The 16,750-nt window shown below is 40.7% G+C and overlaps 1 protein-coding gene across 1 annotated transcript in view; it reads left to right on the plus strand.

Moving 5' to 3' along the window:
* The first annotated feature begins 6,186 nt into the window (after nucleotides 1–6,186).
* The window catches only part of cd34 (CD34 molecule), a 31,317-nt gene continuing 20,753 nt past the window's right edge, over nucleotides 6,187–16,750 (plus strand). Inside the window, exon 1 of the mRNA XM_072449251.1 lies at nucleotides 6,187–6,339. Coding sequence (XP_072305352.1) covers nucleotides 6,273–6,339 — 67 coding nt within the window. The 5' untranslated portion in view covers nucleotides 6,187–6,272. The remainder of the gene's footprint in view (nucleotides 6,340–16,750) is intronic.

Below are 16,750 nucleotides of genomic sequence, written 5' to 3' on the forward strand. Positions count from 1 at the left end.
CAATTTGTTATTGGATTTATCATCTGCTTTTGACACCGTGGACCACACCATCTTACTCCATCCACTCCATCGCCTCCGGTCAATAGTTGGACTTTCTGGGACCACACTCAACTGGTTCCGGTCATATCTCACGGGCAGGACAGAGTTTGTGACCCTAGGACAGTTCAAATCATTACCACATACAGTCAGCTGCGGGGTGCCTCAAGGGTCGGTCCTACTCTCTGTCCTCATCCATTACAAACCTTGGTGTCAGATTTGATTCACATCTCACTTTCGACTCCCACATCCGTCACCTCTGCAAGGTCTCTTTCCTCCACCTTAAAAACATTGCAAAACTCTGCCCCTCCCTCTCCCAACCCGACGCTGAGAAGTTAATCCATGCCTTTGTCTCCTCCAGATTGGACTACTGCAATGCCCTCCTGCAAAAGCTGCAGCACATCCAGAACTGTCCTGACGAGGAGGCGCAAATATGACCACATCACTCCAGTCCTCAAATCCCTTCATTGGCTGCCCATTCAACAAAGAATCCAATACAAACTCTGTCTCCTCACCCACCAGTGCCGACCTCAGTGAGCTCCTCACACCACACACCGCCCCAAGAACCCTCCGCTCCACCATGTCCACCTACCGCCTGCACCAGCCCAGAGCCAAGGCCCCACGGCTCTGGAACGCCCTTCCAGAGACCCTGAGGGCCCCACAGAGTGTGGAGGCATTTAAAAAAGGCCTTAAGACATTTTTATTTAAAAAAGCCTTTTAAAATTCTTATGATTTATCTGTGTGTATCATGAATGCTTTATTGTTTTAACTCTGTGACTTGCTCTGTTATGTAGCACTTTGAGATTCCATTAGAATGTAAAGTGCATTACAAATAAAATGAATTATTATTATTATTATTAACGTGTGTCTAACTTGTGTCTAACGTGTATCTTTGTCGTTCTGCGTATTGTGCAGTGAAACGGGTCGAGCGTTTCCGTGTCCGCAGTGGCAGCTCTGGTCTGAAGCTCTTTAAGCTCAAATCAAACCCAGTCGTTCCCTGAGGCGCTGCCCCGCTTGTGCCGCTTCTCGTGATGTCCCAGTTCTGTGTTCCCGTCCAAAAACAGACCAACTTTGTGATTTAGACCAAAGTAAGTCACCAAGACAGGAGTCGTCTGTGTAATCTGGGACTTTTACTTTATACTGCACTAAATGGACCATGTCCAGTATTGCTTTTCTCTGTAACCACATAAAAGTACTGAGCAAACTGTACTAACATCATTATTATTACAAACCCAGATAATGTCACCATCTGTGTCTTTTTCCCTTTTTCAGTGTCTGTAAACAACATAAACACAAAAATATGGTGCGGCTCATTTCAAAGATGGTGTCGGCCTGAAAATGATCAATCGATGGCGTTTGGTGATGGAGCAAAGAAACAATCCACATCTGTTCATTATCAGAGTCTGGAAGCAAATACTTGTGAAGTACTTTGCACAGTATTGAGGATGAGGCAGTAGAATAAGTTTATTACGAATCACACACTATTGTCTATTCAAGCCCAGGAGGTGCGTCCACATTAGGGAGGTCCGTCCATCCATCCATCCATCCATCTTCTTTCGCTTTATCCGGGGCCGGGTCGCAGGGGCAGCAGTCTGAGCAGGGACTCCCAGACTTCCCCCTCCCCAGACACTTCATCCAACTCCTCCGGGGGATCCCGAGGCGTTCCCAGGCCAGCCGAGAGACATAGTCTCTCCAGAGTGTCCTGGGTCTTCCCCGGGGCCTCTTCCCGGTGGGACATGCCTGAAACACCTCCCCAGGGAAGCGCCCAGGAGGCATCCGGAACAGATGCCCGAGCCACCTCAGCTGGCTCCTCTCGATTTGGAGGAGCAGCGGCTCTACTCAGAGCTCCCCCCGTGTGGCCGAGCTCCTCACCTTATCTCTAAGGGAGCGCCCAGCCACACGGCGGAGGAAACTCATTTCGACTGCTTGTATCCGCGATCTTGTTCTTTCGGTCACTACCCAAAGCTCATGACCATAGGTGAGGGTAGGAACGTAGACCGACCGGTAAATCGAGAGCTTTGCCTTTCGGCTCAGCTCCCTCTTTACCACAACGGTCCGATGCAGCGACTGCATCACTGCAGCCGCTGCACCGATCCACCTGTCGATCTCACGCTCCATCCTTCCCTCACTCGTGAACAAGACCCCGAGATACTTGAACTCCTCCACTTGGGGCAAGGACACCCCACCCACCTGGAGAGGGCAAGCCACCTTTTTCCGGTCGAGAACCATGGCCTCGGATTTGGAGGTGCTGATTCTCATCCCAGCCGCTTCACACTCAGCTGCAAACCGTCCCAGTGCATGTTGCAGGTCCGGGTTTGATGGAGCCATCAGGACAACATTGTCTGCAAACAGCAGAGATGAGATCCTGTGGTCCCCAAACCGGACACCCTCCGACCCCTGACTGCGCCTAGAAATTCTGTCCATAAAAATTATGAACAGAACCGGTGACAAAGGGCAGCCCTGGCGGAGTCCAACATGCACTGGGAACAGGTCTGACTTACTGCCGGCAATGCGAACACAGCTCCTGCTCCGGTCATACAGGGACCGGACAGCCCTGAGCAAAGGGCCCCGGACCCCGTACTCTCTGCAGCCACGGCCGTAGTTGGAACAGTCCCTCCGGTCCCCCTTCTTAAACAGAGGGACCACCACCCTGGTCTGCCAGTTCAGAGGCACGGTCCCCAACCGCCACGCAATGTTGCAGAGACATGTCAACCAAGACAGTCCTACAACATCCAAAGACTTTAGGTACTCAGGGCGGATCTCATCCACCCCCGGAGCCACTGAGGAGTTTGCGAACAAACTCAGTGACTTGAGCTTGGGTGATGGGAGGTCACAATATCCAATTTAGAGTCACGATTATTGTGAGGGGAAATATCAGGATTTTACGATTAATCACGATTATCAGCAACAACAACAAATAATTGTATTGTTGTATTTTTTGTGTCAGCTGTTCCTGTGTTAATTATAACATTTAACCTGCCTCTCATTTATACAGCAGATTATTGCGAAAATAAAATATAATGGCCACAAATGGATTAAATACGATACATTTAAGCATATGGCACCTCATGATAGGTTAAGGTTTGTGTAAGTTAGTAGTGAGATGAGCTCCATGGTAACGCTCAGGGGAGGGGCTTTGAGAACGTCTGATTGTTGTAGTTTTTTTGCTTCACGTCAACAACAAACAGTTTTTTGAAGAATAAAACCGGCGTTCAGAGATTTTATTGTTAATGTGCAGATTTGTACGGTTGGACCATGCAGCCTGTGCTGTTTGTCAGATCTGCGGAAAGGCGACCCATGCTCACTGCAAGAATGCATGTTTTTCAAGGTATTACTGAGCATTAAAAACTTCTGTATATGAATAAATGAAACAACTTAAGTCTTATGCCATAGGAACATTAAAAATAGGCGCTTACTTTACAGATGATTAGTCAGCGATTATGTCTCTGATTCGTCGGCTAGTCAAGCACTTATTTCTATTGTACAGACTTTTGAAATATATTAAACATTTAAATACTGCTAGATAAAGAATATTTAGATATACAGATTATTTTATTTTTATGTAATAATGTTATTGTCCTTGCTATAAAAGGTCTTTTCATAAATGTCTGTATGGTCCAGATAATCATTACAAGTATCAAAATATGTGTGTTGATTCATTGTTAAAGCCCTAATACCAGGAAAAGCAATAATAATAATAATATCTCCTTGGAGACAAACAGGTGGCAGATCCGTTACAAAAAAAATGACCAAGTGAACCTTCAAAGTGATTTTTGAATATTGACATATCATTAATACAGGAATAATGACCCCACATGAAAGACATTTTGATCTGATCATTTAACACATGCAAACTTTTAGACAATGAAAAAAAAAAGGAGTCCCTGAAGTCTTCCATTTAAAACCATCCCCCCCCCCCGTTGCCTTGGCGCAGACAGAGACACAGACTCTCACGTCATGCTCAGACTCATGCTCTCTCTTTGACGGGCGTGTCTCCAGGCGCTCCCTGAAGCCCCCGTGACCTCGAGGGCCGCAGTGTTTCCAGATGTTCCGCTCAAACAATGGACAGGCAGAGCACTCAGAAAAGCTGCAAATCAATACGACAAGACGAGTGTCCAGAGTGCGGACGTGTGTGTGTGTTTCCGTGTATCCGTGTGTGCGTGTCCGTGTGCGTGTGTGTGCGTGTGTTTCCGTGTATCCGTGTGTGCGTGTCCGTGTGCGTGTGTGTGCGTGTGTTTCCGTGTATCCGTGTGTCTGTGTGTGTGTGTGTGCGTGTGTGTGTGCGTGTGTGTGCGTGTGTGTGTTTCCGTGTATCCGTGTGTCTGTGTGTGTGTGTGTGTGTGCGTGTGCGTGTGCGTGTGCGCGTGTGTCTGTGTGTAGTCCAGTGCTACATTTGTGCGGCGCTACATTACTCACTGTGGAGTATTAGTCATCTGTCCAGGGAGATGTGAAAATGGGAGGGAAGAGAGCGTGATGCCATGTGCTGCAGACGGAGAGAGAGTGGATGAAAACAGGCGTTTCCTGTTTGTTGGGCGGACGAGGGGAATACAGAGCTGTCAGTAAAAGAGACCATAGGAATGTTTGGATTGAATTCCACCGATAATTTACAGCGTTTAAACGTTCACACCGGGTTAGTGTTGTCACAAAACAAACGAGTCAGTTTCAGTCGGCAAAAGGACTGTTACTTTCAACACAAAATAACAGGACTTTCTTCATGTTTCCATGTGGTTTGAAACTAATTCTAATTAAGCTCCAGATCATTCCAAAACTGCTCAGGAAAGCTCGCATTTTTCCTGTTAATGTGATTTGTTATTTTTGGATATACCAATGCTTGTTCAAATATCTGGTTTCAATACTCTTGAGTTCTACACACGAGTTGCTCTGGAGCGGCTGTCGTGATCAAGGCGTTCATTGAAGCTTCAGAGCGGCGAAAAGACGAAAAATCCAGTTCAGAGGAAAAAGCGCAGGCGTCGTTCTCTCCTCCAATGCACAAAGCGCTTCAATGGGCACAAAATATTCCGCATTTATGCTAAAAAATCGTAGGTCCGTCGGCGGTGCCATGTTTAGTTTCTGTTGTTTCGGCTTCCAAGAGCCTGGCAAGATGGACCCTCAAGAGTTTGTGGACTCACTAAAAGATTTTAAGAATTGTTGCTGGCAAATGTCAATTAGTATCTGATTTTTTAACACGTTTGACAATTTTACACACCTAAGTACCACCTAAGAAACAATTTGGCCGCCTGAGAACCACCAGATGTAAAACAGGACTATACCAGGTTCTAAACGTTTAGCCACGGACGAACCCGAAAAGAGAAGGTGGATTAAATGGATTAAATTCACTAAATAAGTGTCCCACAGAGGACTCTGCGTATTCCCTGAAGCAGCTTGAGTAACACCAGCGCTACATGTGCCACATTAAGGACAAGTGTGGCAATAAATAACTGAGGATCAATGAAAGTCAATTTTAATCGGGAATAAAATAGCTAAACTATAAAAAAACTCTTCTTTCTTTTTAAGTCAAACAAAAGCGGTTTGTGATGAGAGTGAGAACGTTTTTGTGTTTTTTTTGCGTGTTTTAGTGCTGTTGTTTTCCCCTTTATCTGCAGATAGTTGGTAATTAAGTCGCACTTAGCAGGACACGCTAAACTTTACACGCAAAAGAAGACGAAACATGTTGAACTTTAAACATTCGCCTACATCATAAAACTGTGGACTCCATCAAGGGTTCTAGCTTTGACACATTAGACGTCATCTTTCCACATCAACAGGAAAAGACCGCAATCAATTCCATCAACAATCGACAAAATTACATATATCCATGTTTTGGAAAAAGAATTTCAATGATAATGCTCCCAAAAGTATTCCAAATGTGAACTTTTAACCCAATCCCACCATTAAAACACAATCCGCAAATTCACACTGGTAGATATTTGTCCAATATTTATATCGTTTTAATGAAATACGCAAAAGAAACGGGCAAAGCGACTGTTACACGGGGCAGTCGCCGGGCAGAGGGGGGAAATATTGGAGGGAAACGGTTCCAGGCGTGAGTTTGAGCGGCCGGAGGGGTGTGTCCCGTCCCGAGCGGAGGAAAGGGGGAGTGAAGGAGACTTATAAAGGGCCCCTGCAACACACACAAGGCTCACTCTATCCCGCTCTGAACTACGGCACAGGAAACTACCGCCGGCTCCAACACTCTCTCTCTCTCTCCATTCACAGAAAAAGAAACAACCAGAAACATGTGGAGAATGGACGGGCTTTCCACGGCTTTCCTTCTGGTGCTGGTGTGCGCGTCGCTGCTTACAAGTGAGTGGAAACGAGCTGTGTTGGGTGAATGTGTGGGGAAAGGCACGGTTGGCAGAGGAGGGGCGCGTCTGGTGGCAGGAGGTCCCACACAAAGGACTGGCCTCAGGAGCGTGAGGGAAAGTCTGCCGTTAGTGAGCGATTTCCAACGTCTGGGCGGGACGAGTGCCGTTTAAATTTGAACTGAAATTGGTGTTATTTGAGCCGGGTTTTGGGTGGAATTTTAAATGTGAGAGGGGATGTGGACAAAGTGGTCGCATGGCACGAGTGTGAAGATGAAGAAGATGAAGAAGAAGAAGAAGAAGTGAGTGAGCTGCTACTTTACTGTTGCTACTGTAGACGAACAGGTATTGTGTGTAGCTATCTTGGTGTTGAAGTATTTTGTAGACGTTAAGTAGAAGCAAGAAACGTGTTGCAATTCCTGGTTTTTAGAGACATTTTAAACTAAACTATTCAATTTTTTGAATGAGAAAAAGTCCTCAACACGTTGTCTATAACAGGAAGCTGAAAGCCATTGATAGTAGAACGTGACAAAATAGATACTGAATGTAATAGTAACAGTCATTATGTGGTACTGAAGTATATTTTTGCAGCACAGCTAAAAAAAAAAAAAAACTTGCATAAATGTGTTTCTAATTCTTCGAAAACTATATAATGCAGTCATAAGCATGTGTTATTTGTGTATAAGCACTTCATTATCAGCACTTGTAGAAGGCTTTTGCACGTGTTTGTAAGAAAAAACATGTGTTCATAATAAACCATGTACAAATAGAGAATAATAAGCTGCTTCTGTTTTCAAGTAACCAAGTAAATGCCTCATAAGTGTGTACTAACACACAGATAGTGCTTATTCATGCATTATGAATACTTTACTCGAGTATAAGTCCTACGGTTCAGGAGTCTCAGCTCTCCAACATTTTGAGGAATGATCCTCCACATTCTAAAAACCATGGATTGCTGCTTGTTTTTATACTAGTTTTTGTTGTAGTTGCTTTTACTATTACTGCAGCTACAAGTACTTCTGCCACGCCCTAACACCAAACACTACTCTTACCAGAACTACTACAGCTACGTCTAGTAATATAGAGCTCAAGAGTCAAAGCTGATGTTTCAGAAGTACATTTCCCATTCATTTTCCCCTTAAAAGCATGTCAGAGGCTTGTTTTTTAACTTAATTAATGTAAGTATTTTTGAAAGGCTACGGGGATAATTAATGGTCAATTTACTTTTGGAAGCAGTCAGTGTCGAGCTACTGTTACTACTACTACTACCAGGCGAGGAAAGGCAAGTTTATTTGTAGCACACAATTTGTACACAAAGTCATTCAAAGTGCTTTATTAACCAGGCAAAGATGCAATAAATCGCAATACAAACAGATAAAAACATAAATAATCATAATAAATTATACTTACTTGGTAGAAAAGTGCAGACAAAATCATTTCAGTCACACTATCATTTCTATTTCTAGTGATAATACTACTACCACTACTTCAATTGGCTTTCAAGTACAAGTATTCCTGTTATTTCAGCTACTTACCATCGTTAGTACTTTCTGCCACGCCCAATTACACTCACAACCACAACTGCCATCACTCCCATCATCCCTTTAAATACTGTCTACTTGAAGTGATAAGTATGACTGCTATGGAATTATTGTGTCAAAAAAGTACGTTCGAATATCGCCACAATATCAATATCCCGGCGAATCCCAACCCAAACTGTGGCCTGAAGCATGCGTGATGCGAGCAGCTGGACAGTCCTGGATCTCTCCGTGGCCTCTGGGTAATTGCAGGGCGATGTACGACTTGGATACGGCTCCTTTACGGTCCTCAACAGTTCGCACGGACCTCGGCCAGAGACACAGGCAGGACGCACCGACCGGGGGAATATTTAAAGACGTGTTCCAGACTTTTATAAGGGGGGAAAAGGAGATGGTGGAACATGCTGGTAGTTTGGACAATAAAGAGCATAAATACCATCCACAGCAGCAGCAGTTTTAATGCTGATTAGATTTACAGACCAATCTAATTATCCAGGATACTCCCCACACACTGGACCATTTCAAACCTCTTAAAGGGGCAGTGTTTATTTATTTTTCATACGAGGCATTGGCTGTGGATGCATGTGACGATGTAACCCAAACTTCATTAACACGTATGATTATGTTTAAGACTTTAAGATTTAATTTTTCCCAGTTTGACGTTTCTTTCTTGACGTTTATTGTGTTACTTCCTGGTTGGACAGGATTCTGTTAGCTGTTACCTAGCAACTATATTGTGAACAAGGGCCAAAATCCTATATGTAAATTACGGTATAAAATATTTTATAATATTAGCAGATAAGACCTTTGTTTTGTTAAATGATTGTTTAAACGGACTGAAAAGTGTGTCGGTTGAGTGTAAATTGTCCCTGCGTCAATTAAGAAGTTGCTTATTGGTGATCAACTGCAAATATTTACCACAGGGTCAATCCCACCAAACTAAGTCATGATATGGATATTATGTATTCACAATTTGATGCTGAATTACTGATTGTGTGGAATAATCAATGTCAAAGTAATTATATACCATGAGATTTTACATACACGATTTTGGAAAAACATGCCTAATTGTGCATTGCATCTGTGATTAGATTTGTCCTTTACAGATGGTTTGTCCCATATTTACCATCTCCTGAGATTCACACATTGGGACCATTGTGGGACAAATATAAAATGTATCTTATGTTGGTTTAGTAAAGTTTTCATTTGTAATTCAAAAAAAAATTAAAAATAAAAACCTGTGAAAAAACCTCAGCGAGCACAATAAAATAAAAAAGCCATCACATAAACAAATAATGGGCATAACTTACAAACTCTAAAAGCACCAACAAATTAAAATTAAAATTGAGACAGTGAAAAAGTTGTAAAATCTAGTAAAATCTTATCTTGACTTTATGTCTTAATTCCTGTATTTTGTTCAAAGTTCACATTTTCAACATGTCTATCTCCAGGAGCATCAACATTTGACAACACGCAGACTGAAACGTTAATATCAAAGAGACACATGTATTTCAGCAGGTTTTCTACGACATGATATTTTAGTTTTTGCAAAGGACTTAAACAATTACAGTCTTTGTGATGAGCTTATTAGCTCTAAACAATCATAAAAGCCACTGAAACATAACTAGTGCATTATTAGCACAGAAACAGAGCATTTGTGGTATTTTAGTTGGACAATTCTACAGTTATAATGTTGTTTTGAGTGAATCTAACCAGGATATAAATAGTAACCCTTGGTATTGGCCTCATAAAAACCTGCAGTTGTGACATGTGCTTGTTGCTCACGGACCCTTTTTTTAACCAGATCTTACCAAAGTGCCCCGCCCTGTCTTCAGCTCATGACACGTCCAACACTCTTTTTCACAGACACATGTGACATCGTGGACACTTGTGAGCAACAAATGTGGCTTTGAACCCAGCTGTCAAAAGGCTAAAATACTCTTTTGGTCTCCTCTGTGAAAAGTATTCTTCAAAATACTTAATAGGCCTGAATAGTGAGCTTATACTTCCATTATTACAATTGATATTTTGATAACACTTTATTTTCGGGGACACTTATGCTAACCGTTTTTCACTGCTAATGCTAACTTTTATTAAAATGTAAAATATAAAATAAATATCATATACAATATTTTGTAGTAGTAAAAACAATTTGATTTATGTGAGGATTATTACATTTGGCCAAAGATCACTTCTGTCCAGCAGAAACCCACGAGGGAAAAGTCTCACCGCTAAAATATGCTATAAAGTACATTCATTTGTGTAAAATGTCTAATGTTCATGTGACCAACAAGTCAACAACGCAAAGATTCTCGGGGCCTGAAAAAAACGTTTTAGTCTGTATAAAACGTATTACTCTTGTAGCCCTTTGTTTTAGACCGACTCAGAGAGATAGAATTAGACACTTTCCCTCTATTTTACGTAAGCTGTCCTGTCTAATAAAGCCAAATCTTGATCTGGTGACAATACCCAACATCTCCATGAACATAAGCAGACTCTCCACCAGAAAAGATACATAGTGCACCTTTAACGAAGCGCTAACACGGGTCATTAGAGCGGTGTGGAGCGGTGTAGATTTGAATCTTCGTTTACAGTATTGCTCGGAAGTCCTTTGCTGTAGGTGCAAATAATAATAGAATCTGGACATCATCAAGTGTTGGGACATCATTGATTCAGAACATCTGCGGACCCCCCCCCCCACACACAAACACACACACACAGACACACCCCGATGACATCACCACTATCAAATGCGATCTGGCCATCCTCTGATCACAAACGACCTCGATACTCGTTGACAATCGAGCTCTTTTTTGTGCCGAAATCTGAAATGAAGCATGAAAAATGAGGATGTCTTGGGCTGAGTGTTCTCTGAGGTCACTGGGGTCGTCCCCCCTGACCTCTTGGACCACAAACTTTACGACTATTTCACAGATTCAAAAGGAGGCATTGAAAACGGACCAAAATAGTCATAGATTTGATCGTTTGACAACTTGATTTAAAACTAAATTTGTCACACAAGTGTCCATTATGTTGAGGTTTTGAGTTAGGAACGGCAGAAGAGCATAGTCGTAGTAGAAGTAGTGGTAGTATACTGGTGATGGCGGAGGTATTTGAAGGAAGTAGTAGAGTATAAGTCGCGGTAATAAAAGTAGAAACATGAATTGAAGTAGTAGTAGACAATCATAAGGGCTGATGGCAGTGGTAGAAGTTAGAGATCGACCAAAATGGGTTTTTCTTTTCTTTTTGTCTCAAGTGTCATCAGGAATTTAATAAACAGCCCACTTGGGAAAAAATAAAAATAAAGAAAAGGCTGCCAAAGACCTCCAAACTCCAACAAACGTCCTATTTGGTCTTTCAAAGTGTGTGAATGTGATTTTTGTTCCATTTGACGTATATCGATGATGTCATTTCTTGATCGTTGGTGCAGTTTCTTCTTCTTCGATAATCTCTCTGCGGATTTTGTTGGGCCAATTTTATTTAATTTGCCGAACTAAGCCTTGTTTAACCACAAGCCTGTGACAGAAACGTTTATTGTACAGGGCCAAATTCGCACTAAAGTATTTAATAAAACATTGGTAGAAGTGGTCGTGTAAAAGTAGCACAAGTATCTGTAACACTGTAGAAATATCATTATCTAGCATTAATCAGCCACAAATGTGCATATATGTTTGTTATTTGTCCCTTGCATTACCTTATTTAGGTGTTTATTAGACGTTTACTAACACTTTTCTACTGATTAACTCCTTATTACTGCTGGTTAGTTTATGGATTATGATCCTAATAGGCTTATAGTAAAAACAACAACAGTACTAGCCCATAGCAATATCCTTATTACCTTATTTTTATTTTTATTAAGCTAAAAGTACATTATCACAGTTGATATCAATTGGGCAAATAAGTGTCGTTTTGGTAATGTTGTAAAAGAATATAATGCCATGACTTTTCTTTCCACGCTGTATTTAAACACACACAATACTGCAATAACTTAGTAGTTGTATTTATATTTTGAGTTATTACAAATCAGCATTCATCATACAAAAGTACACACAAAAGTATCTGCCATTTTGACCTGTCCCAAAGCCTTTTAACCTTGATCAAAAATATCTGTCCCTAAACTTAAAACCCAAACTTTAACCTGGTTTAGAAATAATATATTGTCAAAAAAGTAACGGGTGCAAAGTGAGCCAGGTTTTCTCTTCATTAACTCCAGATATCTTACCTCAAGTGCATCTGAGCAGTTTGTGCCCGCTCTGTCCTCCAACAGCCTGCTCAGTATCTCTATGGCAACGCCAGCTGCAAATGTCGAGGCGCTAAACAGCTTTTCTGTGGCTTTGGCATCCCACACAAAGTCCTGCCCTCTTTATGTTGGAATGAAGAATGGCATTTGAGTCGACCCGTGGCTTCAGTCCTTGCATTTACTCACTATCCACAGTTTGTGGAGCGACATCGCTGACAAACTTGACAAAAGGGTCGGAAATAGTGACAAAAAACACTCTAAAGGTACTAAAATGTGCTTGTAAATGTCAAATACTGAACAAAAACTGAGCGGACTTTAAAATGAACCACCAAAATGCAGAAATATCCTCCAATACAATCCATGTCTAAAAGTTTTTGCCTATTATCACAAGACATATTCGAATTTTACAAATTTTTAGTGCAGCAACGATGATATTTGCTTGTGAATTATACATATACGACGCCAAACCCCGGTGAATGAGATTTCTTTACCAGATTTGACCGAGATGAAGCTAAAGTGATGCCATACGAGGACATCTTGATCGAGTAAAGCTGCAGACGAATCAGGTTTTCCATCCAAAACACTAAATTGACACGTTTCCTGTGACATCTGGGTGTAATACTAGCGTTTTTTGAGCTTTTTTTGCAATAAATGACTAAATTGCTGGAGGATTATCCCAATTTTCGATCTCTTGCGACTAATCGATTCACTTGGAGTCCTGCAGATGATCAGATGACTAAACTCGCGCTCTCTGATGATGTCACACTTCTCCAGTCCCAGGACTTTAGGGGAAAGCCCACAGTCCAAACGTACGCCAAGATGAGCCGTGATAATCGCCACATTCAAACCCAAGAATTCTGTGTGGTTATGAGAGTCCGGCTCTGTTTTTGTAGTTTTTCTGGACGCACATGGCCTCAGCTGACAGCACAGTCTGATGTAACGCTCTTGTGACGCTCGTCCACGTTTGGAATGATGTTGGTTAATGAGCAAAGGCGCCTCTGGTTGCAAAGTCAGGGAAAACAGATTTGCGAAACGTATATTTTGGTGCATCTACTTGGTGTTAATCATATTATGTCAAGTTTTTCATTAGTATCATTATGTACGGTTTCTTTTTTACCCATCATGCTACTGTGACGCAACAGTTCAAGGCAAAATGAGGTTGTTTAACTGAGGAATGTCACAATTTCAACACACGTATTTGCTGTCTATGTTTTGATGATGCTTGATGCGCATTTATACTTTAAAATAACGACACCTTAAACTGTTTAAATAAAGCATGAATGAATACTTTACTGTAAATGTACTGTATGTTTTAAGGATTGAGTAGTCTTGATGGCGTACTGTAGTTGGGAGTTAGTTTAAAATATTAAAACCAAAAAGAATAATAATATTAAAGGTATATTTAGGTGAATTTGTCCTGTTTATCTAACTGGAGGATTAGTTTATCTTGATTAAACCAGGACTAAACCTGAACCTAAACCAGAACCTAAACCTGGACTAGATCTGGACTAAACAAGGACTAGAACCGGACCAAACCAAGATTGCAGCTGGGCTAAAATGGGCTCAATATATGACCAAACTTGACTGCAAATGATTTAAATAACTATATTTGGTGTTTTTGCTTATTGACTCACAAAGAGTGCATCAATTTACAAAAGGTCACGTAGTCCGTAATGCGTTTTATTTGATCTATCTGTCACTATCGGGTTATCATTGTAATTTAATTGAAGTAGAAGTGTGTTGCTTTTCTGATGTCGGATTTGCCACCCGTTTGACTCCATGGCGACGCCTAAAATGTTCCACAGCATGACATTAAACTTATGATACCTAAAACCAGATTGCAGGTCAGATCTGTGGAGAAACGACACCATTTGCACAAGTATTTAAGGTATTTTAGCTCTAACAATGGCTGTAATCGATACAAAACACAAGTTACATGCGTTAAGTGCCAAACTGCAAAGAGTAAAGTTACATAGTGTACCTTTAAGTACTTCTATGCACGTCTGGGTCTAGTCATGACACTAAAAAGATGAAATATCCCTTCTGATCCTTTTGTGGGAACCTCTGTGCCACTTTGGGAGACGGCGGCGGCTTGGTGCCAGTGTAAACAAAGCCGCGATATTGCCAGTCTGTTCTCGTTGCCCGGGGCGACGGCGCAGCATTCCTTCGGCCCCCAGCTCGCAGCGTCGGCCATGTTGGATGCGCGTCATGGGCTGTGAGAAGGGCGTGGGTCTCTGGCAGATGAGGCGCTTATGTCAGGCCCTGGGTGTGTGCGTCCACTGGGGCCACTTCAGCCCGAGCAGAGGTCAGTGAGGCAAAGAGGAGGAGGATGTTGTTGCAAAGTAAATCTCCTTTACATTTTGGCTAAACAAGTGTGTCTTAAGTGGTACAATGCGCCCTCTGCAGTTGTATGTATCTGTTTGTTTTATCTAGAGACAAATCTTTGGGTTAATAGATTAATACATACCTTATGTTTTATGAATGCCATTATTACATACAACAGAAACAGTACTTCTCCTTGTTATTTAAGTCTTCAGGGGCAGATGCCTGTATTGACCAATCATTGTGATCGCTTTTCAAGAAACCACAAAGCAAAAATAGCCACAGCAGATACATTTGATTTATTTTGCCTTTATTTAACCAAGAAGGACCCAGATAGTAATCGCATTTCCATGAAGTCCAGGTCCCATAGAAGATATAATAACTGTTTTTTACAGGAAGGACCATTTTTTAGAACTGCCCTATTTATGGTTTAGTTCCATTTTATGCAATGTTTAGTGCAGGTTTAGATCCGGTGGTACTCGTAAACCCACCTTAAAGCTGAACTAAGTAACTTTAGCAATAGTGCTCTCTCTGCATGTGCTTTTTCAATCAAAGAGCCACATTCCAACACAATATCAGTTCTATGTCGTGGTTGGGAGAAGGTCAGGGAAGTGTAACTTGATGTATACAAGCGAAATTTTGACACATAGTTTTCAAGTTTTGACGTGAAATAAGGAAAAAAAAACCGATGTAAATAATAAAATAAAATATCAATTGAGAAAGGCTTTGTTTAGTAACCTGGAGAGAGCTTAACAGATTGTACTCACATCCAGACGCCGCTCGCTCGCTCTGAATAACTATGGCTCAGGTGCTTGTAAACTGGAACATTGCTGTGGTGAAAGGTTTTACCAGCTCATTCAAAAGGGCAAGACCCACTCCTGTTTTACTGCATTGTGTGTATATTGTTCACAAATGTTAAGATGAATATACTACTGCTGATACTGAGGTATTCCTTGGTTGCAGAGGTGATGACTTCAGTAAAGGTTTTGGTTCCTCTTCCCACTGACAAAAGCTTCATGTTGACTATATTAAATGATTAGAACATTTGCGCTTCTTACATTTTACCTTTGGATTTTATTTGTTTTTAAGTCTATTCTTTAGAAATACCAGAAAATAGTGCTTTTTTGTCTATTACATTAACTCGTAAATCCAAATACTCAAGTACACCATTAATAGTTTCTCCAAATACATTTTTACGCTTACTTGAATAAATATTTGGGTCACTACATTGTACATCTACTTGAGTAATAATATTTTAAAATAGCGCTGCTCTTACTTGAGCACAAACTCTACCTGGTCATACTGGAAAATAATTATCAGATTTTTTATTACATTTTTCTCTGTAATTTTGTCTTTTTGTTATGTCATATGATGTATTACTGTACATGTTTTCTGGTGCAAGATTTAGCCCATAACATATGCATATTATATTAGTTGTAACTTTTATTTTTGAACGTAAACTTAGTGCATCTTCTTCGACTATGTTTCTTAATTTACCTCACTACATACATCAAAATAACAATATACACAGTAATACAACAGAACAAAATAATATAAAAAATAATACAGATAATAAGAATAAAAGAAATCACCTCAAAATAATAACAAAATATATATAACAAGAGGAAAAAAGAAGAAACCATCTTTAAAATAAATCAATAACAAATATACATAGGGAAAAAAACAGAAAAAGAAAAACTAAAAGTAAGAAACAACCTAAAGAAAATAAAAATCAATCACAAAATATACATAGAAAAACAAGGGGAAAATAAAGAAGAAGAAAAAGAAGAAGAAACAACCTTAAAAAAAATCAATAACAAAATATACATGGAAAAACAACAGAAAAATAAAAACTAAGAGTAAGAAACAACCTTAAAAAAAATAAGAGAACAAATCTTTTCACACAACCTGGGGGAAAAATCTATAACAAAAGATCAATTGAGGAAGGTATTCAAGTTGATATAAGTTAATAGTTGAGTTAATCACATTTAAGTATTCTATATACTTTTCAATATTGATTAAATAGCCTTAAATCTATGTAGATATATACAGAATATAAAGTCTACAGAAATAATAAATCCAGAGTAATTGACTCAAAGCCAAAGCCGACAATCAACAAAACAAAACAAGCTACTATACTGCATAACCACACTCCTGAACAGAGTTTGAAAACGCTGACGCTCAGTTGCTGTTGGACTGCATGAAGCGCGGCCCCTCCAGAACGGCCCTGACGTAGACTTTAGCTCCATCCCAGAACAGGGCGGGGTTTTCTCTGAGCCCCCAGGAAAAACAGCATTTAATGGGACCAAACC

Source organism: Eucyclogobius newberryi, unplaced genomic scaffold (genome assembly GCF_026437365.1).
Source record: "Eucyclogobius newberryi isolate DKJ021-1_F unplaced genomic scaffold, fEucNew1.0.hap1 SCAF_17, whole genome shotgun sequence".
NCBI lineage: Eukaryota > Metazoa > Chordata > Actinopteri > Gobiiformes > Gobiidae > Eucyclogobius > Eucyclogobius newberryi.